The sequence below is a fragment of the Periplaneta americana genome, chromosome 8 (genome assembly GCF_040183065.1).
Source record: "Periplaneta americana isolate PAMFEO1 chromosome 8, P.americana_PAMFEO1_priV1, whole genome shotgun sequence".
Lineage (NCBI taxonomy): Eukaryota > Metazoa > Arthropoda > Insecta > Blattodea > Blattidae > Periplaneta > Periplaneta americana.
Window position 1 is genome coordinate 8,340,448 of NC_091124.1, and position 27,619 is coordinate 8,368,066.

A 27,619-nucleotide genomic window follows, 5' to 3' on the forward strand; every position below is an offset into this window, starting at 1 on the left:
TGTTCCCCATCGAGAAATAGCACCGCATGCCACTGTATCTAATGCCTACCCACTTCACTTGCGTGATTCGCGTTCCGCATATTGCGGATAGATGGCAGGACTGTGACCCATTTTCAAGTTGCACACCACTTCGGCAGGCCACGTTGTGCATGATGTGTATCTGTGAAGAGTTATGTTGTGTACTACGGTGAGTGTATGTGTAAGTGTAGTGTAGGGTATGGGTGGTGGTGGTGGTGGTGGTGGTGGTGATGATGATGATGATGATGATGGTGGTGAGGAAAGGAGAAGGGGAAACCCGGTGCCAGCACATAGCCCACTCCTATCAAATAGCACCAAGGGGACCGCCAGTCTTAACATCCCCATCCTACGGACGAATTACAATCAACAGTGACATATGCATTGCGGAGAGATTTGGGATTTAACCCAGGCATATTGGTGCACAATTTAGTGATTAGAAATTGTACACCACCAACTCTCCTAGACCCAAGAGTGAAATTTTACATGAAAACTTAGAAGAAAATGTAAACTACTTTTTATTGAGGTTTCTTTATTCGTTTGTTCATGTTCATATTTCATTTTTACACTGCATGTAAAATTATTTAAACTGGAATGTTTACCTAATTACACTAGCATTCTACCAGTCATTCTTTATTAATATTATGCATCTGTGCACTGAGGGATACTTCCAGCTCGCTTCTTTGGTTAAGGGGTTAGGTACAGCTTACAGCAATAAAATTTTGGAAATGTTCAACATGTTTTTCCTCCATTACTGTATCTTGTACAATAATGACAATTGGTATATGTAAAGCACTGTCCTTCTGCTATATGAAAAAATACTTTTACGATTTAAAAAAATTATTTACACTTTTTTCCTTCAAAATTCAAAATGGTGGCAGTTCACTGTGCAGTGATGAAGCGTTTCCCTCACAACTCAAAAACTATCCAACATTCTGCGATGAAATTTTTTGTATGTATTTATGCATGTCATATCTACAATATGATGCAAAATCACTTCTCTACCTTTGATAGATTGTGTAATCAAAAATAAATTCATTTAAAATATGGTCAAATATCAGTATTTTCTTCTAACACAAAATAAAAAAAAAATATTATTTATTAAGGAATGTAGTTGAAAGAGCATGATACTGTAAATATGAGTTTCAGCAATAAAATAAAAGAGAGAGAACATGAAAAAGTTAACAAGTTTATGAGTTATGAGGGAAATGCTTCATCACTGTACAGTGAACTGCCACCGTTTTGAATTTTGAAGAAAAAAAAATACTTTTTTTAAATCGTAAAAATATTTTTTTTTTTTTCATATAGCAGGACAGTGTTTTACACATACCAATTTTCATTATTGTACAAGATACAGTAATGGAGAAAAAAAATGAATATTTCCAAACATTTTTACTCTTGTAAGCTGTACGTAACTCCTTAAGTACTGCATTTTAGCTTTGTTAAAACAGCAGCAGCTCTATTAAAATTTTGAAATGCATGCACACTCACACACACTCACACACACAGACAGATAATAGCTGAGCATTGTTCCAAATCGAGGGCATCTACCATGATGATACAAATTGGCACTAAATATATTTTGTGTGAGATCGTGAGTATTTGCTTGCTTTCCGCACAAAACCAATACGCGGTAAGTGTGAAATACCACATTCAGTATTCCCAAATTAACACACATAACAATTTCCCTATTCTTACCGCTTAAGCGTCATATTCATTTTACTGCTTTAGGCTTTTAACATATTATTTTTAAAGACGTTCAATATAGTAATAATTATAAATTGGAAACTTACCACTGCAATTTCACCTAAATTGCACTGTTAATTATTGTTTTTAAATATTTGCAAAAATTAAGTAAACTCTAAATCATTACATAACCTTACCGTTTGTTTTAAGTTCGCATTTATAGACTGGGGGAAAAAAAAGACAGACGTACAGTATATCACGGCCTGCTGGAGTATAGTAAACACAGAAAACATTTTATAGGAACAATGTTGAAAATAGATATATTTGTTTTCCAAAGTTGCCATCATTGAACAGAAACCAAGATGGAGATTTCATTGCAACTAATTAGAAATTCCTCTTTCAGGTATGTAATAAACGATCTTCGTACAAAATAATGTACGATACACGAGCGGTATGTTTGTTTTCATGTTCTCGGAAATTAAAAAAGCTCAACTACGTTTCGCTTTTTCAGTCTTTTCCTCGAACATGAAAACGTCAACATACCGCTCTTGTAACGCATATTACTATTAATGGTCTTAAAAATGACTAATAATTTTCGACAGAAGGCGTGAAAGTGAAGGCCAACATGGGTTAATAAGCTAAGGATGCAATAACTTCAACAAAAATAAAAAGAACTGGGAAGAATCGTCAAGATTTACAGATGCAAGGTGAGCAACTGGAAACACAGTTGAGACTGCACTGTAGGAGAAAGCAAACTAAAGGGATATGTCCAGAAGTCTGCTCAGACAAATGTAGAAGTGCCAACACCTTTTTCGCTTATTATCAGGCATCTTCACAGACTTGGAGGGTTACAACACCCTCAGATAGGACAATTTCGACCATGTTATAGGAAACTACATGGACTCCGTAACTGAAGTGGACACCACCATCACTGAACTGTGATTGTAACCTCTGAGAAATGCATAATTTTGAAATGCACATCAATACCTGTGACTTGTTGACTACTAGAAATGGGGTACAGATCCTTTTCCTTTGATAATGCAAGTCATCTCCTACTGCTGTCAATGAGAATGCCCATGAGTGCTGTTGTGTGTAAAACTAGTCTATTCAAAGCCAATATTTCATTTAAAAAATGTCTGGGGGCAAACATGGCAACTATTTAATTTATTTTATCTCATGCAAGAAGAAAATAAAAATGGAGTCAATTTCGTGTTGACTGCCTTTTTTCTTTCCATTATTTATTTCAAATAAATATCTATTAGTTTCTTTGTTAAAATGATTGTAATTCACGTGCATCATTCTAAGATAAACTGATTTGTGAATACTGAATATGAACAAAATCCGTCAAATAGTTTATACTTTATAAGACTTCTCTGGTGCCGATAATATTAATAATGATGTAATTAAATATGCTTGCAACTAATTAAAGTAGGCCTACCGCACATTAAATCTATTAAACACATCTTAAAATTCGGTCATATACCTAACTGAAAAAAAAACACAGAAATAAATATAACAACTACAGTGGAATCAGCATTTTGTATATAATATGTTGTATTATAAAACATATGCGACAATAATAAAATAAACTAGTTCGAAATAATAATAGATATTAATATACTACTTTAGAAGTTCAAGACGGATTCTGAAAATGCAGAGTTTATGCAGAATGCATATTCACAATCAAGTAATTAAAATCAGAGTTTAACAGAACATGTACGGTTTTTATGAATTTTAAAGAAGCTTTTGATAATTTTAATAAAACCACATTATGGATTATAATGAAACAAAAAGGTATAACACAACATTTAATAGTAGTGATAATAATAATAGTAATAATAATAATAATAATAATAATAATAATAATAATAATAATAAAAATAATAATAACAATAATAACAATAATAAATTTGTAAAAATTTAATTGACGATGTATTAAAAAGAGTGAGAAAGAAGAAAAGATGTACAGACCGATCTGACAGCTTGACGACGTGAAAGAGTAGTGGGGAGAGCTCTGGAGTAGAGATAAGAGCAAGCGGTCAGTAAATGAATGCAGTACAGCTTAACTGTAGAAGAAACATACCGCTCTACCGCAAGCGACTGACTAACCCAAACACCCCTTGGCATAACTAAATGGACTCGCCTGACCCAGGCACACACTGCTGATGACTGTCAGGACTAAATAATCGTACTGTAAGATAAAGGTGTCATTTTCACCACCATAAGAGCCATACAAGGAAGACATTATAAATATATTTATCGTATTTTCTCGAATACTTAAAGTCTTCGCATAAGCTGCACGCCCCACTTTTGAAAGGCAAAAAATATAAATAAAACAAACAAAATTACAAAAATGAAACTTCGGAAAAGATGTATTCACGACAAATTAAAACACAAATACAGTTCAGTTAATAAATGAATACATTTTATACTGGAATAAGACGCATTTCAAACCCATCTTATGCATACACACTGCACACATGTCAGCTGTCGTCTTAATTGGCCTTTTACATGATATCCTGAAACATTATTAGTATGCATTACGATTTCCATGTTCCTCCGCATCTTTGATCATTTTACGATTTTTGCTGTAAGTAAAGGATCACAATCTCATACTTTAGTAGTACTGATTTCCTTCTTAATTCAGCTTTCCACTTTTCAGCGGTTGCTTCTAATTCCTGTCCACCATAAGGATCTATCATTCCACTGTCCATCTTCTAAGTCGAATTTAATCATAACTTTTTTCACACTACCACAACAACTTAAACGAGTCCTTCCTCTTTTCCTTCTGTCCTTGTGGGGGACCAATGAATTATCCATCTGGGCCGTCTCTCCTCCTCCATTCTTTGTACATGTCCATACCAATGCAGTATCCGTTTTTCAGTTCTGTTTACTACAATTTCTTCTGCTTCCATCTCTACTCTAAAAAAATCATTTCTTACATGCTGCAACCGAGACATTCTCATACTTCGACGTAACCCATCCATCTCAGTGTTCTCCAACTTTTTCCTCCATCTATCATTCAAAGTCCAACACTCTGACTCATATATAAGGACACTACCGCTGTTTTCAAGATACTTTTTTAGTTACTTTTGTCATTTCTCTGTTCCAAAGGATACCATTCAAGGATCTAGTTATTTTTCTCTTTTCTAGTTATTTTCCTTTTCACAAGTTCCAGAACTATCTATAATTGATCCTGAATATTTAAACTGGCTGACATTCTTAATTGTTACACATTTACAACCAAGTTCTCTCCTTTCCCTCCAGCAACCATATATTCTGTCTTCATAAAATTCACTTTCAATCCGTGTAGACTCTACTCACAAGCTTGCAGAACATATACTCAATATCTTACTGATCTTGTCCTACTATTACCTGGTCGTCGGCAAATAGCAAGATATGCAACATATGTTATTAATATTTATGCCCATACCTCTGCATGAGTCATTGCATTTCTTCAAAGCATTCTCTAGGAAGATTTTAAATAAAGTTGGTAACATTCCACGCCTTTGCCTCAAGCCTTTTGTAGTACAAAATTCTGCTGATAGATTTTCCCTCATTTTGACACATGCTATACACTTATACATTCTCCTTATGTGGTCTATGAGAGGATTTGGGACTCCAGTCTTTTGTAGGGCAGTCCAAAGTCGATTATACTGTGTCATATGCCTTTTCTAGATCAATGAAGATAAAATGTATCTCTTTTCCTTTGGTTAACATTCTTTCCATCACCTGTCTAATTGTAAATATATGGTCTACACAGGATTTGTCTGTTGTAAATCCAGCTTGATCTTCGGATATCTTATTTTGTATTAAAGACTCCAATCGCATCTTGATTATTTTACTGAGTATCCTACTCACTGATGCCAAGACATTGATACCGCGATAATTCATTGGGTTCCTCTTTGTATATTGTACTTATATAAGATAAGGTCCATTCTGGTGGAATAGTATCACCCTCTATGATCTGGTTGAAGAGTTTGGTTAATATGGTACTGATTTTGAGAAGTGAAAATATAAGACGCACAAACTATACATTTATCACACTTGAACTTGATTCTGACCTGTACTGCTAATTCAAATGCCAATTTACAATGTTAACAATATTGACATACTCACGTGGAAAGTTAGTGGTATGTACTATCACCTTAGGAGTTGCGCAGGAGGAAAATTGGGCAATGTTGCCAACTTTACTTAGAATAAGCCACATACCCGTATTTTTTACTTGTATATTTCGGAAAGAAAAGTGCGTGGGGTATTCGAGAAATTACATTTAATTATGTGTGCGGCACCATAAAAAGATAACTTAAGAATACTGGAAAGGAAACTAAACTAAAACTGTATGAACTAATGGCAGTTAAAGTGAAGTTCAGAATTATGGACATTAAGCAAGAATAAGGAAAGAAAAATTGAGGCCGAAGAAATTAGATTTTTAAGAAATGTTGCTGGATATACTCTACTAGACATGAACAGGAACAAGGCTATCAGGAGAGAACTCAATATCTGGAAATCAACAAAAAAAAATATACACCAATACAGAAATGCCGGAAGGAATATGGAGGTCAGATACAGGAACATCGCATTATGAAATTAACATTAAATTATAAGGATAGAAGATATGTTGGCCGACAGAAGAAGAGGTGGGTACAACAATTCTAATTCATGAAATTTGGAACTGGCCTTGCAAGGCTTAATCCCTGAAAATGATGATGATATGGATGATGATGATGATAATTAGTTTCCACACATTCAGCAATATCGCAGAAATTATGAAAGGTATAAAAAATATACCCTTACTCTTTTTTATTCTTTATCTTATTAGGAACAAAAAAGTTTATTAGGACAATTGTTGTAGAACCGACCTGAGACAAGTTACAGAGAAGAAAAGAGATAAGTGTCTGTTACATCTTACATCTTGAAATGGCTCTCTGCCACAGATTCAGACAAAACACCTCTCACTCATAAGCTGTACATGCTCAGTAGTCATGCTATTCCTTCATTTAAAATGTTACGGACTAGGATATATGAACTTATACCCCTCCACTATACTGGGTGTAAAAAAAATATATGCTACAAGGCTCGGTGGTAGGTAGGTGCGTACTATGTGATCATATTTTGTTAATAAACCCATGCTAGCGTCTCTGAAATGTGGAAGAGAATATAGGCAGTACGGATCACAAAAACTAGGAAAGAATACAGTAAAAAAGACAATTGAAATTGAAATTGCACCCATGTCCAGAGACCCATGCCCAATAATCTGGCCCCCTCGCTCACCTGACCTGACACCATTGGATTTCTTTGTACATGAAAACTCTGGTGTACGAGACTCCCATGGAGACACAACAAGATCTTGTGGCACGAACTCAGGTAGCAGCTGGAGTCATCCGAAATATGCCAAGAATATTTCCAAGAGTTCGACATGACATAACCAGGCAATGCACAAAATGTATCGAAGTTGGTGGCAGCCATTTGGAGCATCTTCTGTAGTTGATTAAAATAATGTTTACTTACAGTATTTCAATTGTCTTTTCAACTTCTTTCCTAGTTTTTGTGATCCGTACTGCCTATGTCTTCCTCCACATTTCAGAGATGCTAGCATGTAAACTAAGTGTTTCTGGACATGGGTTTATTTAACAAAATATGATCACATGGTACTCATCTACCTACCACCAAGGCTTGTAACTTTTTTTTTTACATCCTGTATATGTTGTTAAAAACTTGCTACACTACATTCATTTAACATTGTTTTCTAATGCCAGGCATTTGACAATAAAGTCATTTGACCTCTTGCACTCCAATATTTTTCAAAGATATTGTCATGGTTAGCCACTGACGCACAGATTTTGAGATGTTCTGAATCCATTTCTTGATTTGAGTTGCACAATGGGCAGTTAGGAGACTGATATATTCCAATTCTATGCAGATGCTTGGCCAAACAGTCATGGCCTGTTGCCAATCTAAATGCAGCTACAGACGATTTGCGTGGTAAATCGGGAATCAACTGTGGATTATGATGCAGAGTTTTCCATTTTTTCCCTTGAGATTGTGTTATCAAATTTTGTTTGTTGAAGTCTAAGTTTGAGATGGGCAGGACATGTAGCACGTATGGGCGAATCCAGAAATGCATATAGAGTGTTAGTTGGGAGACCGGAGGGAAAAAAACCTTTGGGGAGGCCGAGACGTAGATGGGAGGATAATATTAAAATGGATTTGAGGGAGGTGGGATATGATGATAGAGACTGGATTAATCTTGCACAGGATAGGGACCGATGGCGGGCTTATGTGAGGGCAGTAATGAACCTTCGGGTTCCTTAAAAGCCATTTGTAAGTAAGTAAGTAAGAAGTCTAAGTATGTAGATTTAATAAATCTTTTCACAGAGTAATATGTAGATTTAGTAACAGGTCTGTAAGTAGCAGTGCTGCCTTTCTTTGCTAAAGCATCCGCATTCTCGTTTCCCAGGATTCCACAATGGGATGGTATTCATTGGAATACAATTCTTTTATTGAGTGTTATTAGTTGAGAGAGCATTTTATTTATTTCTGCTATTTGAGAGGAAGGTGTGTGTCTAGAGACTATTGACAGAATAGCTGCTTTGGAGTCTGACAATATAACTGCATTTTTAAATTTATTGATGTGGCAGAGAAGATTCCTGAGACTTTCACTTATTGCAGTGATTTCTCCATCAAAACTTGTTGTTCCATATCCAAGAGATCTATAAAGTGAGAAGAGACAGCACGTAACACCTGCACCTGCACCTTGTTCCCTGGAGATCAAGGATCCACCGGTGTATAAATGAAGCCAATTTTGTGGAGGGTACCTAATATTAATTGTCTCTAAAGACAATACATTAATTTAATACAGTTGGTATTAGCATTGTGCATTACAGGCGGTATGTTTGGTTCAAGGTTGTCAAGTACAACGAAGTTCGATATATGCCAATGTTCGCTCTGCAGGAGTTTGTTCTATCTTTTTAAAAAAATATTCTCTGTTCTCCCCTCCCAGCCATTCATGTTTTAACCGCTTAAGAATTTTAGCACAGATTTTGCGATTAGTTTTTCATATGAAATTAGGCGAAATTTTTAATGCCTTGTTGTCTCTCTCATGTTGAAACATTGCAGACACTAACTGGTACAACTTCCACAACTGAAGCACCACAAATCCAGTATGATTGTCGCACGTGATTTGAGAACAATGCTCAACTATGATATGATTCCAATTTTAAATCTTATTCACATTTTTGTAAACAATTCATAAATAACACCTGAACCACATTACTGCGAATGTGTATCTAGCATTCAAACACTAAAACAAAAATTATATCAACACATTAATTGTTCATATATGATTAATTAAACAGTGACTATATATACACAATTCTCCCACCATTCAGATCTAACAAATATTTAAATATATTAATTTAAAAAAGTCAAATATTCCTAACTTAAATATATTAAGCTCTTCATCAAACTATTCCCTTATTTACCTATCACAGCAGGCCATAATATATCTTCAGAAATTTGTCTTGTATTTCTTTAGCTCCACCTTGATGTGATGAATATTCGTCAGCTGCGCACGAGCATTTGGTGTTAATAATTTTTGGAAACGGTGATAGTACTGTACCAACTGGGTGAGAGCCAACTGCAGAAGTGAGGAACCAGTCACCAAATTGGGAAATGAAGATAGGATCTCTCGATTCAACTCCTCCAAAGATCGTTTCCATCCCGCAGAGAAAGACTGAACAAGTGCCAATGCTTTTTCTGGAAAGAAGATATAAACTTTTAACCTTTCAGAACATTTTGCAAAATATACAGTCATTAGGACTGGCTATGCTTACTAAATTTTGAGCTCTCAAGTTCCAATCATCACTCATCAGGAAAAATGAGAGAATTCAGAAATAGGTGGCATACCTCTTGTTGTATAGGTCTATGCTTTCTGTCACCAAATCCTATCATCGGAATTTCAATCAAGGTCTATTTTAGAAAGTTTCGAGAAAAACGAATTTTAAAGTTTTAGTACTTAGTTATATGTGTATTTAATAGAAATTGACGTGGTGGAATGTAAAGAACGATTATTTCTTATTAATTATACAATGCCATTTTGTTCTAAATTTTCTTGGCAACAATGGAAAATGCAATATAAACAAACAATGTGTAAACTTCCAAAATAAGAACGATCAAGATCCAAATAGGAAACTTCGAGATACATGGGATACAGCATGCATTATAGTGAAACACCACTTCTACCTCAGACATTTAATTTGCTTTTGATCGTTTTATATATCATTTCAAAATATAAATCTCGTTTTCCTTTCATTGGTCTTGTACTGCAGGACTGCAAAACTGCTTCTTTATTTGAAAGTCATTGAATGTTGCCGTTTTCAAATCTAATAATCCTTGGCGCTACAGCTCATGAAGGGCCCAGACCGACCAGCCAGTTGCTGGCCTCACGTCCACAAGTCGAAACAGAGGTGGACGATAATCCAATCAGAATGGAGGTACTGTGTGTTAGCACGATGATCCCCCAGCCATTATAGCTGGCTTTCGCAACCGGATTTTGCTACCTATCGTAGCTCCCCAAGTGCATCATGATGCTGGGTGGGCACTGGTCCAAAACACTGGCCGAAATTTCATGAGAAAATTTCTTTCCCCATGAGGACTCAAACCAGCACGCATTCCGTAATGCGAGTCTTAGGCAGAACGTCTGAGACCACGACGTCACAGTGCGGGACTTGAAATATGTCATCATATAAAGTGGTTGAAGATTTTCAACTCTTTCGCATTGTTCTTCTTCTGATTTCTTTTCAGTGGCTTGAAATGTAATTAAAATAATGTTAGAAAATGACTATTATAGACTAATTTGGATATTTAATAGTATTTGAAATTAAAACGCGATAAATAAAATTAAAGATAAAATAATCTTGACAAATAAAATAGAAACTCACTATATAGCTTTCATATCGTCCGCTTGATGATAATCAAGAACACATTTTTAGTACGGGATCTCATTTTACAGTGTAGATTGCAATGGACCTCTAGGCGAAAGGGCTTTCTTTTTGCAGTAGCTATTCAGAAATTCTCCCCATCCATAAAATACTTCTTTTTTTTTATTATTGAGTTATTTTACGATGCTGTATCAACATCTCAGGTTATGTAGCGTCTGAATGAAATGAAGGTGATAATGCCAGTGAAATGAGTCCAGGGCCCAGCATTTGCTTATATTGGATTGAGGGAAAACCCCGGAAAAAACCTCAACCAGGTAACTTTCCCTGACCAGGATTCGAACCCAGGTCACCTGATTTTGCGGCCAGACGTGCCGACCGTTACTCCACAGGCGTGGACTAAAATATTTCTTCTATCTTGCAGTAAACTATGAAGAATGGTTCAGGTTCCTTCCTAGGATTAGCAATCTCATGTCACTAGTCATCAGGAAACTCACATCTTATCTCCTGGTTTATAAATTCTACATTATTATTGCACTTGAGGTACGAATGGCCTCTTTTTGGAAATGTTGCCAACAAACAAAATTTCTTCACTATATGCACTGAGAAATGGAAAAATCGAATCATAATAAAATCTGTTATTCTGTCATCAGCAGGATTCACAGAACATATTGAATTCACGCATAGTCAGGCAAAATTTCAAAACAGGAATACCACAACATTAAGCATACTTCATCATGCGCTTTGTTCAAAACCGTTTCATCATGTGTACAAAATACAGATTTCCAGTAGAAAGTGTATGGACTTAGCATGAAAAGACTATAGTTGCCTGCAGTAATATGCTTCACTTGTTGAAAGTTTAGGAATAAGTAGAAAGATTCTTCCGATAATCCATAGAAATTGCTTCCTTAATCATAGACTTTCTGGACTTGAAAGGTATCCAAACATTCAGAACACTTTACCTCATACAAAGTATCTCTTTTCCTCTTATGTAGTTCATTTTGAGTCGCTGTCATTTTTGCCTATTCAAATTGTGTATCTGAGTTGCATCTTTATCGTTGTTTATTTCTAATTCAAGTTGAGATATATTGGTTCTAAATTTATCGCAAATACATGCGTCACTTCTGAAATACCCAAAACTTATGCTGTACTAATTAAAAAAATCAATTAATATTTCTTGTAGGACCTCATAGTATTTACAATGATGTCCTGTCAGGTGAGCATTCTATGTAACACAGGAAGCCATTAGATTTCATTCTTTCATTAATCTACTCCTTTCTATAAGTAAAATATTCTGAGAACATCTCAATCCTCAACACTTAAACAAGCGTCTTCTGTAATTTATTTGACTCATGATCTGTATTCTTTTAGATGAGTTAGAAGTACATCAAAAAATTTTATTTTCTTTGTACTAGCATTCTGCATAGCTATATTCTCTGTTATTTCTGATACCTCCATTTCACTTATGACTTAATTTTAAGACAACATCTGGAACAACTAACACAAGCCTGAAAGAATGTCCATGAAACAAGCTGCAAATAAGACCTTGTTTACTTTAGTGCAAAAAATAATCATTGCATTCTTACTCAACAGTGCAAAAAGTAATGAAATTGTCGTCAGTGGCGCAGCCAACGGGTGGGCCAGGTGGGCCTGGGCCCAAAAAAATTTGTTAATTTTTAGTTTTTTTTTACGGAAAACACTCAACATCAAAAATAAACCATGGATCCAGAGCAATAATTAAGATAAGAAGTCAAAAATGTGTTCATTGACACCTTATTTTATTTGGTTTATTTATGCCATGTTCTTGCTCTTGCAAATTCATTATCGGAAGCACCTCAGTCTTCAAAAATGGATATTAGTAAATGTTCGTCCCTCATTAAGGCAATGATAGAAAACTTTTCAAAGCTCCGAAATGAAGAAAAATTCGAAGAATTTCATTCTAGCGCTGTTTGTATGACAGAAGTTTTCGGAATCAGTGTCTCTGTACAAGAAAAAAGAAATCATTGATCACCTCAAATGCCACAGGCTCATGTCGGTAGATTTACTGGCATGTAAAAGAACTCCTGCGGGACAAAATTCCGGCACACCGGCAATGCTGATATAACCTCTGCAGTTGTGAGCGTCGTTAAATAAACCATATCGTAATTAAATTAAATCAATCACCTCAGTCTCTGGTAAGAGACTATTTCGTTACTGATGATGGTGACGCTACGCTGAAGAGTTTCAATTCAGAACAACAAGATAAGATTTTGCTGAGAGCAAGTTTATATAATATACTTGATAATGTCATATCAGAAATGAAAAGATAGTTTGAAGAAAATTCTGTTTTCTGCGAAGCAGTATCAGTTGGTGATCCAAAGTCTTCTGACTTCATGAACTTCAAGATGCTGCCAGAACTGGCTGACTTGTATGGATCTTCAAATTTTGTGTTAAACATAAACAAGGAACTTCTAGATAAACAGTGTTCCCTGTGAATATTAAATCAAAACATGTGTGTGACCTATATTCTAAACTACAGAACATAAGCATGGGTTTGGCATTCCAGGAACTACTCCAAGTTTTACAAATTATAGGCCTACTGATCTGTCCCATCACGACTGCATCCGCAGAAAGGAATTTTTCTGCATCACGACGAATAAAAACTTACACCAGGACAACCATGTCAAGCACAAGGCTTTGTAATCTAGCAATTTTATCCACCGAGAGGAAGAAAAGTTGGAATTTGTTGAAGGACCCATCATCAGTAGTCAACAGATTCGTGCTAGGAAATCTCGACAGCTCCAGATCAACTTGTGAAGCGTTTGTATGACTCGCATGATTGTTTATCATAGTTTTGCATGTTATTAAATAAGACTTCTGAGAATGAGTTTCAAAAGAGTTGACGACAGCGCCACTGTCAGGTACCAATCTAAGATAATAGCTCGACCATTACCTTTCTGATTATACAAGTAGAGCCACAATAATTTTGGTGTCAGAACTGATCATAACAAAACTGATGACCGGTAGAACCAGCCATAACAACATGTTGGAAGTATCTAATATCTATAGTGGCAGTAACAAAATTAAATGATATGCAACAAAGATACTCACTTTCATGATTTTTCAGTTCATCTGCTTGTCCCTTGTCAACCAGCACTTCACCTTCCTTCACAAACTGCAATATGCCACCAAAGTGAGGTGACAAGATTTCTTCCACATATTCTGCACTGCGAGTATTGAACTGTTCACGGAAGCTTTCTGCCTCTTTAGAATTGTCCCGAGTGCGTTCCTTAATGAAAACATCAATATTTTACTTTACATTTGTTTGTTTATCAACTGTCCGAAGACAGGTCTGAACCTCATTAATGACATCAATAAAAGTGCATACACACATAGGGAACGAACAATGAACTAGTGATGAAGCGAACTTTCACAGTTTGGAGCAACATACAAATAATCAGCAAATGGTCAGGGAACATTCGCGTTTGCTGGTTATTCGCAATAATGGTAGATGATTTATTATAGTAAGTGCAGCAGTTATTATGGGCTGTCTAACAAAAATAAAGTTGAAAAATAAAGGGTGATTGTGACAGATTCCACTATACAAAAGTCGCAATTGGTATAGAATAGAAGCATTGACTTGTTTAATTACTTACGTTAAATTCAGTGGGATAGTTTTAAAACTTCTGTCGAATTTCAGCAACAGACTTTGAAATGTTACTATGCAAAATAGGCTAACACTTTGCAAGAAAGACAGACTGGTGGGAAGCAATACCTGTTCATGAAAGATTAGCACTAACAATTCAATATCTGGCAACAGAGGATTCGTATACAAGTTTTATGTATTTATTCGAAGTTTCCAAACAGCCAAGTTCCATGATTTTTCCAAAAATTTCCTGGTCCCGACATAATTCAATAAGGTTGATGCGAGGCTGTATTTAACATTTTTGCCACTTCAGGCAACTAAAGAAATGTTGCCCCCTCTACATAAATAACGAATTATGAAAATTAGTCAAAATTAAGACAGAGAATCGAATAATCAATATTCAAATTGAATTAATTAGTAAAAAAAGGGAAAATAATACAAAAGAAATAAAATTAAATATAACTTTAAATGTCAGTATTGTATTACAGTACATTCAGCGATCACCGCCCTGCTTTTTGCTGGAACTGAAATCTTCTAGAGGGGCCTGTTGTTTCACTCATTGACTGGTTAAATAGTCTCTAGTTACTTCATTTATTGCTCAGAATGCTGGATCTAATTTTACTTATTTCATTTCCATACTCATCAGTCGTTATTTTAATTACGTGGGTGCTGATCAATACTGCCATTCATTTCACTTTCATTATCGTACTTATTGTTAGTTTAGAAGATGTATCACATAACAGTGACGATGTACTCACATCAGTTTTTGAAAGAATACCTCAGTTTCATTTTGAACAACTCGATTTTGTGTGTCTTACTACATAAGCACTTTTTATTTCTTTTCTAATTATTTTAAGTTTTCACTGTTTTCTATATTCAGCCTCAATTCTTTTCGTATCCGAACTTAATAATACTAATAACTTAAAACTTCATAATTTAACAACTGCAGACAGTCATTTTAAACCTGTAACTTGTGTACTAGTTCATTTCAACTGATGATAATAATAATGATAATAATAATAATAATAATAATAATAATAATAATAATAATAATAATAATAATAAAATTTCAGGTATTTAACCAATAAGTTACCAATTTTTGCATAGAACAAGTATTATTTTGCTTTGAGATGTTATGAGCTGCCATGTAAAATTAAGTACGGTAACTTACAAGCTTTAATTATGTGACGCACATGTGAAATAAAGCTTGACTGGCATATTATAATTTGACAACCTTACTACCTTTTACTAATTAGTTAATTAATTACATCCTGTTCGCATATAGTATAAAAATACCTATTGTTCGGATATATAAAAATTAATATAAAATGTTTGTCATAAATGCATATGTGTATAAAATTTCTCAAATTTTCACAGCTTGAGTATGGTACTAATCCCAAAAATTTGCCATCCAGTGCCATGGCTCATGTTGGTCCATGCGTAAATATGGCCCTTTGTTGATGACATCTTCTTCAATCCATTCCAGTTTTGATATACTAGTACTGGTTTGTGAAATTAGGTATATTAACCACTGGGGTCTGCTGCTACAACAAACTACGAAAAAGTGACAAATCCCATCCACAGCGAATACCAATTTCCTTTGATGTACTGACAAGCAATGGATCACATACGAAGCAAACCAAATGACTGGTTTGCCTTCGCTGTACCGTCCACATGTTCCGAATTCAGTCAGCAAATGCATTTGTTCATTGTTCGGTCGCTATATGGGCTTAAAACTAGTGTTGTGGGATTTAATCGATTACTCTAATTGATTAATTGATCAATTTCTGTTGTAAGATTAATCGATCAAAAATATTTAATCCATATTCCTCTCTCGGAAATTGCTTACTTAAAAAGCACAATAATACTGTTATTTTTTTTATTGCCAAGCAGGTAGCGTAGGGAAAATCTTTGCACAAACACTTCAGAAAGAGCTGGAAATATGAGGACAGTGACCAAGTCTACCTCTATTGAAAGTTGAAACACAATGCGATACCCTTATTAAGTTTTATGGTTTTTCCAAGAAAACTTCCACCGTGTTGTCAGCTCATCTTCCTAGCATATGAAATACATACTATTCTGGGCTTCGTCTCCTTCATTCATTTCAAAATAGCCATGTCTACACTGTGTGCAAGTGAGAGCATAACTACCTTCTTCTCTTTTTAAAATCTGGTAATTCGATTATAACAGGGGCCAGTCTTCTGTTTCGACCGGGTACTTTTGCAGTTGCAGTTTCTGTACTGAGTTTGTATATGAAGGTTGTGTGTTTAGTTTGATAAAGAAAAAAAATCAGTTTTCTGTGGTTTGTGAAAAGTGTAAACTCCATTACCGTATGTCGTATGAGAATTTGAGAGGTAAACTTGGTGAAATGTTAGGATTTAAATTAAACGATCGTGGAGAAGTGCTTGACAGAAAAAAAGTTTTTTCGTGTTTAGTGATGCAGGAAACATTGTTACTAAACATAGAGTGGCACTTAATTCGGAGTATGTGAATGCACTCACATGTTTAAAATCATGGATGAAGCCATATTAACTAGGTGAGTCTTCATACTTTTTGTTATTTATGTTTGTCTCAAAAATTCCCGGAGAAATTGACACAATAAATTATAAGCCTCATAATAAATATGTTAATAAGTAATTAAAATAGTTGTTCTGTAATATAACGATACAATATATACAGATATACAACATTTAATACTTATGCTAATCACCTAACACAAGTTAAATTTAACAATAATTGAGTGGCTCAGTGCCAGACTTGCCTAAACCACAATTACACTGAAAAGAGTTAAAGTCTAAATTTGAACGCCATTTTTTTTTATTATTTTATTGGGTTATTTTACGATGCTGTATCAACATCTAGGTTATTTAGCGTCTGAATGATATGAAGGTGATAATGCCGGTGAAATGAGTCCGGGGTCCAGCACCAAAAGTTACCCAGCATTTGCTCGTATTGGGTTGAGGGGAAACCCCGGAAAAAACCTCAACCAGGTAACTTGCCCCAACCGGGATTCGAATCCGGGCCACCTGGTTTCGCAGCCAGACACGCTGACCGTTACTCCACAGGTGTGGACGTCATTTTTTTAAATAATCACATGTCAAAAGAAAAATTATTTCTCTTTTACCGTAATCTAGTATGTATCTAGTCCATGTAAAAAAGTAAATTCAAAAATATCATTAACCCAGAAATGTGTTAACTGTAAAACGAATGATAGGCAAGTTTAGCCCTAAAACAAATTATATTCCAAGCCCAAACAAGTAGCATAGGCAATGTTAGGCAAGTTTGGTCCTCGTAAAAAAAAAAAATTTGAAACCCAAATAAGTGGGATATGTAAGTTAGGTTCAAAAGTATAAGACATTAAAATCATTGCAGGTCAGTGGTATGATGACCGATTTATTGGACTAATTAACAAAGTTACGAACTATAAATCTTTGAAACACAAAGAAAAATATGGAACTCTTTATTCATTATCCCCGTCAGTTGCTTCCATGTCTGGATTGTTGAAACCTTCTCCTTCTACTTTCAGATTTCGGTAATAATGGTGGTAAATTGGAGGGATATATTTGAGTAGTGACATTAAATCTTTCTTCTTCTCTTTCGTGATTGGCCAACCTCTGGGATACAGGAGGTTCAATTTCTGAGAAAAGTTTTGCGATGGGTGCCCTCAGATCCCTTTCCGTGCTATATCGACCACATCAAAATCTATGCAGTCAGACACACTGTACATTTTGTAAAAAAGTTTCTTGGGTTCATCTTTCCGAAATTGTAACCATCGAATCTTGAGCCATTCCACTTTTTGTTTATTTTCTGATATCTTTCTGTTTGTTATTTCATTTTCTAAAGTATCTCAACTATAGAATAGTTCGCTAGTCATACGATGGACCTGAAATTTTGGATTTCTTTTCTTCGCATCAGCTATTACTCTTTCCCACTTTTCAGGAACAGATACTTCCTCGTGATAGCGTTTAGACCTCTCGATGACTCCAAAGTCTATGTCACAGATATCAAAACTGTGGCCAGGAATGAAAAATTTTTGATTGAGCACTTCAAGGGTTGGATGGTTTTGCAATGTGCAAGAAGAGAGCTGTTTTAATATTACGATTCTGCCCTCCACAGCTGTCACTATAGATTGTAAGAACTTTGGTTGTCTGTGGGAGAAAATTTTTGATATGATTGAGAAGGCATGCCATCCCAAACTCCATAGTCATCAAAAATGACAAAATAAAATGGTACATGTGGTGACATAAGCTGTAAATTTTAGCCAAACAACAACAATTATTCGTACTTAGCACTAAGCTTGCCAAACCAACCTCATCAAGGGATTTTAATAGATTTGATTTCGTAAAATACTACCGGTAACTTTAATTATGTTTCATACACATGCAAATAGAGCTAAACTTGCTTACATTATAAAATATTAATTGAAAATATAAACGAAAATATCCACCAAAAATAGTGCCTAACCTTCTGCATTTCTTATGGGTTTTGAAAAAATGTAAGAGACAAACTTGCCTAAGCATCACATTATAGAAACTTTGCAAAAAATACAATTCAAAATAAGAAATCATCCATTAAAATATACTTATTACAAAAATAACTTACCTGAAGAAGTCAGATCACCATAATTGGGTTGATAATCTTTGTCAGCATCACTGTTATCTTCAAACATGTTGTGAATGGACTCCAGGTCTGAATCTTCATATGCCAGGTTTGTTTGTTTGTTGCTTAGGCAACTATGTCGCACAACTTGCGTCTAGAGCCTAACCTATCAAAAGCTTCCACTTGAGTAAATACAATTTCATTCGCCAGGTAGCAGTGGTGTTACAGTTTTCGTATTAATAGAATCTTTTGACGCTAGATGGCAGCAACACTAAAGCCGAAAAATAGAGATGTGTATTGTTTTATTAAGTCTTGCTGCTTTACACTCTTTTCAGTAAATATGTTAAAGGTTAAAAAATAATTGGCAAAAAATATTAATTTACAAGCTGTCCGACAGGGAATATGATTATTGTAGGTCTACTAATCAAAACCAAGTAATTGCAAACAGAAAGAAAATCCATATTTCTGATGACAAAATGTAGGCCTATTCTGATTTCCTGAAATATAATGATTTAACATAATATACTATTTTATGAGGCCAAACATTGGTCTGAAAATGTCGATTTCTCAACATATTCTCAAATACTTCAAAACAAAATCTCATCTAGCTCTGATAGAAATTAAAAATCAGAAGAATTCAACACAAGGCAGTAATATCAAGCCGAAAAATTATGTTTCCAATAATATTGTACAATGCAATACAGTCTCACAGCAACACTTTATTGGAGAGGAACAATATTTCAAGATATAAATCTCATAATTAGATTCTACTTGTGTAAAAGTAGGATTCCATTATGTAAAATTTATCCTTCAACAATTTGAAGAATTCTGGAAATAAACAACTAATGAACAACTTTCTAAAACAAAAAATACAACAATTAAAGGATATAATTAGCCACCCTACCCATTATTTCCTCGCTTAGTTGCTTTATAGGTGGTGCCTTGATATCGCACGTGACCTGTCTTCGGACAGTTGACTAAACAACAACAAAAAAAGGGATCAAGATGTAAAAACAAGGGATATAATTATGCGTTTACTGAAATCAGACGTTTTCTCTAGGACTGGTATTTAATTTTAATATTACAATAAATTACTATCTTGGAAATTTCAAGCTCATAGGGAACTTGCACTCTAAATATCATTCAGTCGAATACAGGGGCGTTTTAAATGAAAATAATATTAACTGATCTTATTTCTCATTACGAATGTCATAATTCTAATAACAATAGAAACTTGTTAAAACTAGGGTTGCCATAATGAAGAAACAAAGAAACCAGTACATGATTCACAAGTCAATTTGATCGACAGGAAAAAACATACGAATTTATAAGAAACTTGTATATATCATCTATTTTTCATAGACACGAGTACTTTAATATCACTTGTTTACTTAGGCTGGTATTCATAGTCGACACTTTATATCACCACTTTGCAAAGTGACACTTTTGACGAAAGTGGCTCTTTCATATTAGTGGTATTCATAGACGATTGAAGAAGTGCACTTCACAAAGTGTCACTTTACGCCAGCAAAGTGTAGAGTTACAATTTGGTTGGTAATAGAAGTCCCACAATGCCTTTCAAAACAAGTGAACAAACAATAAATTAATGACGTATAACCTACAAATTACAATGCTTGTGATTTGAATTGGAAGCCTATTGATTGCGCGAGGAAGAAAATATATATTTAAAGTTGTTTTATTTCAGTTTCTAGTTTTTGTTGCTGATGGTTTAGATTATTTCAGTCAGTTCAGATATATAATATTTTATTAAATAGTTAGTGATACTGCTGGTGAAATTAGGTTAGGTTTTGTACAGTACATAACTGATCCATTAATTTATATAGTTAGATTAGGTTCTGTACATATCTTTTTCATTGATTTATGTCGCTAAGTTAGATTATGTATGTATCCGTTCCACTGATTTATACAGTTCGGTTAGATTTTGTAGCCTACATATCTTCTATTAGTTTATATAGTTAGGTTAAGTTGGACTGAGTAGGTTAAGTATATATATATAATCATTAAATTTATATCGTTAGGTTAGGTTTTATACGTATCTGCTTCATTGATATATCGTGTTATTTCCGTTATTTTCATTTTTGTCTTTTTCGTGAATAGTGAATAGAAGTAAAAAAAGAATGAGATAAACACATTACTACTGCTATTATTATTATTATTATTATTATTATTATTATTATTATTATTATTACTACTACTATTTCCTCTCTCTCGTTTCCATTATTGCCTGCTCTTCAGGAATATTTTGAATGCCAAATGTTTCTATAATGCAAAACAAAATAGGCCTAATAGTATGAGATCTCTTTTCATGGTGAGGTTATGACCACATGAACTAGAGACAGTAGATGTATTGCTTACCGGCGTGAAAATATATATTACCGGTATCAAAACAGTAATGATTATATCAACATCAAGATAAATCTTATCTCAAAATACAGGTAGTCAACAAAAATCAAAATCTTTTAAAACCCAATATAATTATGGAATCTGCTTAGAAGGCAGGCACGTGAGGTCTCTCAATGCTAATTTAAAATAATTATGCCTACATTAGATTGAAGTTAGTTTAATATTATTTAAGTTAAAAAATTCGTTTCAGTAATAAAAAGTAGGTTATATAGGCATATCTACCTACATATCACTTAATCGAATTGAGGTTATAAATATACGAATGTTACTACAGAAATACCTGAACTATAATATTATACATATATATATATATATATATATATATATATATATATATATATATATATATATATATATATATATATATATATAAATGTATGGTACATATCTGTAGCATAGAATTTTAATGCAGTCAATAACTGTATTATTGGAGGCACTGGCAAACGTCTATTATTCGTTTTTGTCAACCAGTCATCGAAAATATAAGCAATCTCAATAAGTTTCTTTATCAAATCGGAACCGTTTTTTTTTTTTTTTAAATTCTATATCATTATAAAATTCCACGGGATTGTCTTTAGGCCTATCTCTAATTTGTACATTGTCCACTAATTGTGCCATCTCTTCCGCACGTTCTAATAATTCGACAACTTCCAAGACGTCCGCCATTTTTATACAACGTGCCACTTTCGGCTCAAAGTGTGGTCGGAACTACACTTTCATCCAAAGTGTTCCTTTGCACCAAAGTGTCGACTGTGCAACGGAAAAGTGATACTTTGCGTCTTCCAAAGGACACTTTAATCGAAAGTGTCGACTATGAATACCAGCCTTAATGTGGATGAGCCTGGTCACTTCAGTAATACACTTTACCTTATCTAGCACATTATTTGGCATACAATTTACATTATTACTATTTATTTTAGCACCACACCATTCATGTCTGTATATCATCATCACAGAATCTCTCATACTTCTCAGAACTGTGAAGAGAAGAAAGGAACTTTATTCGTTTGTGGATGAGTTTGTGAAGCTAACTGCAATTTACATTTACCATATTATACTCTATCTGCAGATGTGTTTACTAACTTAAGTGATAATTTGTTTCTTTCTTGTATCCACTGACCATTCATCAAAGAAAATGATCTTTGACCTTTGGCATTATATCCACATAGACAGAAATAACAATTCTACCATTTGCAGCAGTTCTAAGTACTGCACCACGGAAATACAACTGCGACAAAAATTTATCGAGATTTCGTGTGAAACCATATTTTTAGAAATTTCCTCTTTGTTGTGCAGTAGGAAAAAATTATATTTTATCACCTAGTCAGACAGAAGGCTCTTACAGAGTTCGTAAGATGTATTATCTTGCATCCATTTGAGTATCATTTGAACACTATCTTACAAATTACTGCATTTTTTCAGATTTCTGTCCAACTTCATTCAAAATCGTGGACATCCGTCTTTTCGGCCCAGACTTCTCCTTACACTAAAAAGCCATGGACTGTCCACGAAGCCCGCGGCATATGGCAGCCCTTTGTTACAACCCAATTCCAATTAAATTTAATGCATTTTCTCAATCCTCTTCATCACATGAATCAGATCATTATGAAGGGCTGTGTGTTTACATTCACAAAAATATACAAGTAAGCTCTTGAAGGATGTTTAATTTACATTCAAACAATATAATTTATTGTAAACAATAAATGCAAAATTATATTCCTTGTTTTGTTGTTGTTTAGTTAACTGTCCGAAGACAGGTCACAAGTGATATAGACAAAGAATCACCTATGAAGCAACTAAGCCAGGAGATAATGGGTAGGTGGCTAATTATATCCTTTAATTGTTGTATTTTTTGTTTCATAAAATTGTTCATTAGCTTTTTTTTCCAGAATTCATCAAATTGTTGGAGGATAAATTTTACATAATGGGATCTACACAAGTGGAATCTAATTTATGAGAATTATATCTTGAAATATTGTTCCTCTCCAATAAAGTGTTGCTGTGAGACTGTATTGCATTGTACAATATTATTGGAAACATAACTTTTCGGCTTGATATTACTGCCTTGTGTTGAATTCTTCTGATTTTTAATTTCTACCAGAGCTAGATGAGATTTTGTTTTGAAATATTTGAGAATATGTTGAGAAATCGACATTTTCAGACCAATGTTTGACCTCATAAAATGGTATATTATGTTAAATCATTATATTTCAGGAAATCAGAATAGGCCTATGTTTTGTCATCAGAATTATGTTTTTTTTTTTTCTGTTTGCAATTACTTGGTTTTGATTAGTAGGCCTACAATAATATGCCCTGTCAGACAGCTTGTACATTAATATTTTTTGCCAATTATTTTTTAGCCTTTAACATATTTACTGAATAGAGTGTAAAGCAGCAAGACTTAATAAAACAATACACATCTCTATTTTTCGGCTTTAGTGTTGCCGCCATCTAGAGTAAAAAGATTCTATTAATATGAAAACTGTAACATCACTGCCACCTGGCGAATGAAATTCTAACTACTTACTCAAGTGGAAGCTTTTGATAGGTTAGGCTCTAGACGCAAGTTGTCCCACATCACTTGATTATTAGCCATAACTGCCTAACCTTTCAATAGATGACAGCACTAATCAAGGATTTTATAAGGGATAAACAACTTTGGCACACGTAGAAATGATAATTTACAGTCACTTGGTGAAGAAGTCAGAGATTTTAAAATTTTGTGGGTTAGGCAAGTCTGGCACTGAGCCACTCAATTGTATATTACAGTATATTAAATTCAAATAGTTAATCGATTAAATATTCTGTTCGATCAACAGTACTACTTAAAACATCACTCATTAGGCAATTAGGCCAGGAGATAAGGGGCAGGTTGGCCAGTTCCCTTCAGGTATATATAAACAATTTGTTCTTCCTCTGGCACATATCATCAAATGAGATATGCTGTCTGATAATACGAGTACATATCAGCCAGAACCTCAATCAGAGATATATTTTACTTTATTAACATAAATTAACAAACAGGGACACTTTGAATAAACGCAAAATAAACTAACACCCAACAACGATTTTCTGAAGTATACATTATTATGAAAGCATCACTTAAGTCCTGACAGTGTTGTCATTTTTTTATGTGTTATATTCACTTTTCACGATATCAATTTGAATTTAGTGGATTTATACTTCTTACTATAAGAATTCATTTTATTAATTTACGTAAAATGAGCGTGAACTACATTCACATCATTCTTATATCCAACTCCTTAATTTACAAATTCAGAACATGGCATCTAAATTCAGTGAAAACTGGCAACTAAACGCTTCATAATTGTAAAAGGTGCGATTTACATTAAGTAACTCAACATACTTTTAAATACCTAAAACTAAATTACACTGAACTAACATTAAATTAAGCCAACACAACAGAGAGCGTCTCAAAACACAAAACATATTAGGATAAACAGCAATATGGATTTTATTATTTATTTAGGCTATTTATTCACCATCATCATCATCTGTATCCATTCCCATGTTCCTTATTATAAGAGTCAAGTGTGAAATATCAGCCTCCAGTTTTCTCGATCATTACTTCCATCCATGACCTTCCTCTTCTTTCCACATCTTATTTCATCTGATATTTTTATCTTGTCCTAGATCTTTTGAGAAGTCTCCAGTCACTGAATTCAGCCAGTGTCTTCTTCAGTAATCTTTTATCACCCATATTCTCATAACATGTCCAAACCACCCAATTTGGTTATTTTCAATTACTTACAATATTTCAATTCCCAAAATGTTTCTTATTTCCCCACTGTTCATTTCATCTCTTCTCATTTTCTGTGCTGTGCTGAGATTTCAATGTGAAGAAATTTCGTCTCTGCTGAAAAAGGAACTAGTCACAGAAGAAGAAGAAGAAGAAGAAGAAGAAGAAGAAGAAGAAGGAGAAGAAGAAGAAGGAGGAGGAGGAAGAAGAAGGGAAAAGAAGAAGGAAGAAGAAGGAAAAGAAGAAGGAGGAAGAAGAAGAAGAAGGAGGAGGAGGAGGAAGAAGGAGAAGAAGGAGGAGGAGGAGGAAGAAGGAGAAGGAGGAGGAGGAAGAAGAAGAAGGAAGAAGGAGAAGGAGGAGGAAGAAGGAAGAAGGAGGAGAAGAAGGAGGAGGAGGAAGAAGGAGAAGGAGGAGGAGGAAGAAGAAGAAGGAAGAAGGAGAAGGAGGAGGAAGAAGGAAGAAGGAGGAGAAGGAGGAGGAGGAAGAAGGAGAAGGAGGAGGAGGAAGAAGGAGAAGGAGGAGGAGGAAGAAGAAGGAAGGAGAAGAAGAAGAAGAAGAAGAAGAAGAAGAAGGAGGAGGAGGAGGAAGAAGGAAGAAGGGGAAGAAGGAGGAGGAGGAGGAGGAAGAAGAAGGAAGAAGGAGAAGAAGGAGGAGGAGGAGGAAGAAGGAGGAGGAGGAAGAAGGAGAAGAAGGAGGAGGAGGAGGAAGAAGAAGAAGAAGAAGAAGAAGAAGAGGAAGGAGGAGGAAGAAGAAAGAAGGTGAAGAAGAAGAAGAGGAAGAAGAAGAAGAAGAAGAAGACTGGGAGTGATAACCTGAAGAGGATGTTGCTAAAGATTGGAATTAGAAACCCAAACACAGCTTTATCCATTCTAGAACATTTTCGAAATATTATTGTTATCTAATGTTCAGCTATCTTAGCAATGAAGCCATAAACTGTCTTGCAGTCCAATATTTTTCATGGATACTAAAAGTATTTGGGAGAGACGTGCAGTTCAGATATGGTTTTTATCCATGGCTTCATCCCTTCTACACAGAACACAATTTGATGATGAAACAATGCCAATCTAACTACCACACCGGTCTAGTGACTAGAGCGCTGGACTTATAATCCTGTTGATGGGTTCAATCCCCGGTGTACCCCCAATTTATAACTTGTGCTGGGCAAGCCCCTGGACCAGGTAACACAGGAATTTTTTCCGGGAATTTCGGTTTCCCTGTGGCATCCCAACAAATCTCCATAATCATCTCATCATGGATGTAGCGTAGACCAACCTCCTATGGCACACCCTGGACAATGACTGTGTCTGTAAATTGGTCTACATAACTGACTTCATATGGGTGAATTGACATACGTCAAGTACTCGTCATTAGCTTAAAAAAAATGCCAATCTTATAATTTTATGCAGGTGTTTTGCTAGGCAATCATGTCCAGTCAGGAGACGAAAAGCTGATACAGCAGAATTACTTGTATTATCTGGTATGAGACTGGGGATGAGTAAAAGTTTGTCCCATGCACGAACTTTAGACGATTCCTTCATTGTATCCATAAACCTTTGCCTATACAGTGAATGTAGGCCTATATTTGATTTTACAGAAATAAAAGGTTGGGTTGTAATATTTGATATTTATTTGTCAGTCAACTTTACAATTCATAGTTATGGTGGATCTTTACATTTCTGCTTTTTGATCCATCATCTCTTTAATATATACCACCCTTTTACGTTAATATATTTATTTGCCAAATATTTCCTGATTAATTTCTATTCTTCTGCTTTAACTGAACTGCTATGTATCCTCTTCTATACTTTTATTTTTATTCTCTATTCTCAAATCTACCTGCTCATACTCATTCTTTCCCAGCTATTTTCTCTTAAATTATATGTCTACATTTCCATTTTCTCTATTTTACAACACTTTCATCACTTACTACCGAGTGTACGCTAAAAATGTTATACTGCAAAGACAACGTGCCTTATCTGCGTGACCTCGCTGTACCTTACGGCTAGTATTGGTCGTCTTGAGGTGGTGACTCACTCGCTTCGATATGCGTCAGTCCATCTCTTCATTGCAGATCGCTTAACGTGAAATATCATGTGTGCATGCTTTTTCAGTGCAGTGTAAATTTATAATTGGTGTCTTCAATATAGTTCGGGTAACATGAAATATCGTGTGTGCATGCTTTTTCAGTGCAGTGTAAATTTATAATTGGTGTCTTCAATATAGTTCGGGTAACATGAAATATCGTGTGTGCATGCTTTTTCAGTGCAGTGTAAATTTATAATTGGTGTCTTCAATATAGTTCGGGTAACATGAAATATCATGTGTGCATGCTTTTTCAGTGCAGTGTAAATTTATAATTGGTGTCTTCAATATAGTTCGGGTAACATGAAATATCGTGTGTGCATGCTTTTTCAGTGCAGTGTAAATTTATAATTGGTGTCTTCAATATAGTTCGGGTAACATGAAATATCGTGTGTGCATGCTTTTTCAGTGCAGTGTAAATTTATAATTGGTGTCTTCAATATAGTTCGGGTAACATGAAATATCGTGTGTGCATGCTTTTTCAGTGCA

At 34.7% G+C, this 27,619-nt stretch overlaps 1 protein-coding gene across 2 annotated transcripts in view; it reads right to left on the reverse strand.

Moving 5' to 3' along the window:
- Positions 1–527: 527 nt before the first annotated feature.
- The window catches only part of LOC138704452 (vacuolar protein sorting-associated protein 52 homolog), a 57,692-nt gene continuing 30,600 nt past the window's right edge, over positions 528–27,619 (reverse strand). For both annotated transcript variants that reach the window (XM_069832334.1, XM_069832333.1), the window contains exons 10-11: positions 13,731–13,908; positions 528–9,459 (exon numbers count right to left, since the gene is read on the reverse strand). In XM_069832334.1, the coding sequence (XP_069688435.1) occupies positions 9,212–9,459; positions 13,731–13,908 (426 nt within the window). In that variant the 3' untranslated portion in view covers positions 528–9,211. The remainder of the gene's footprint in view (positions 9,460–13,730; positions 13,909–27,619) is intronic.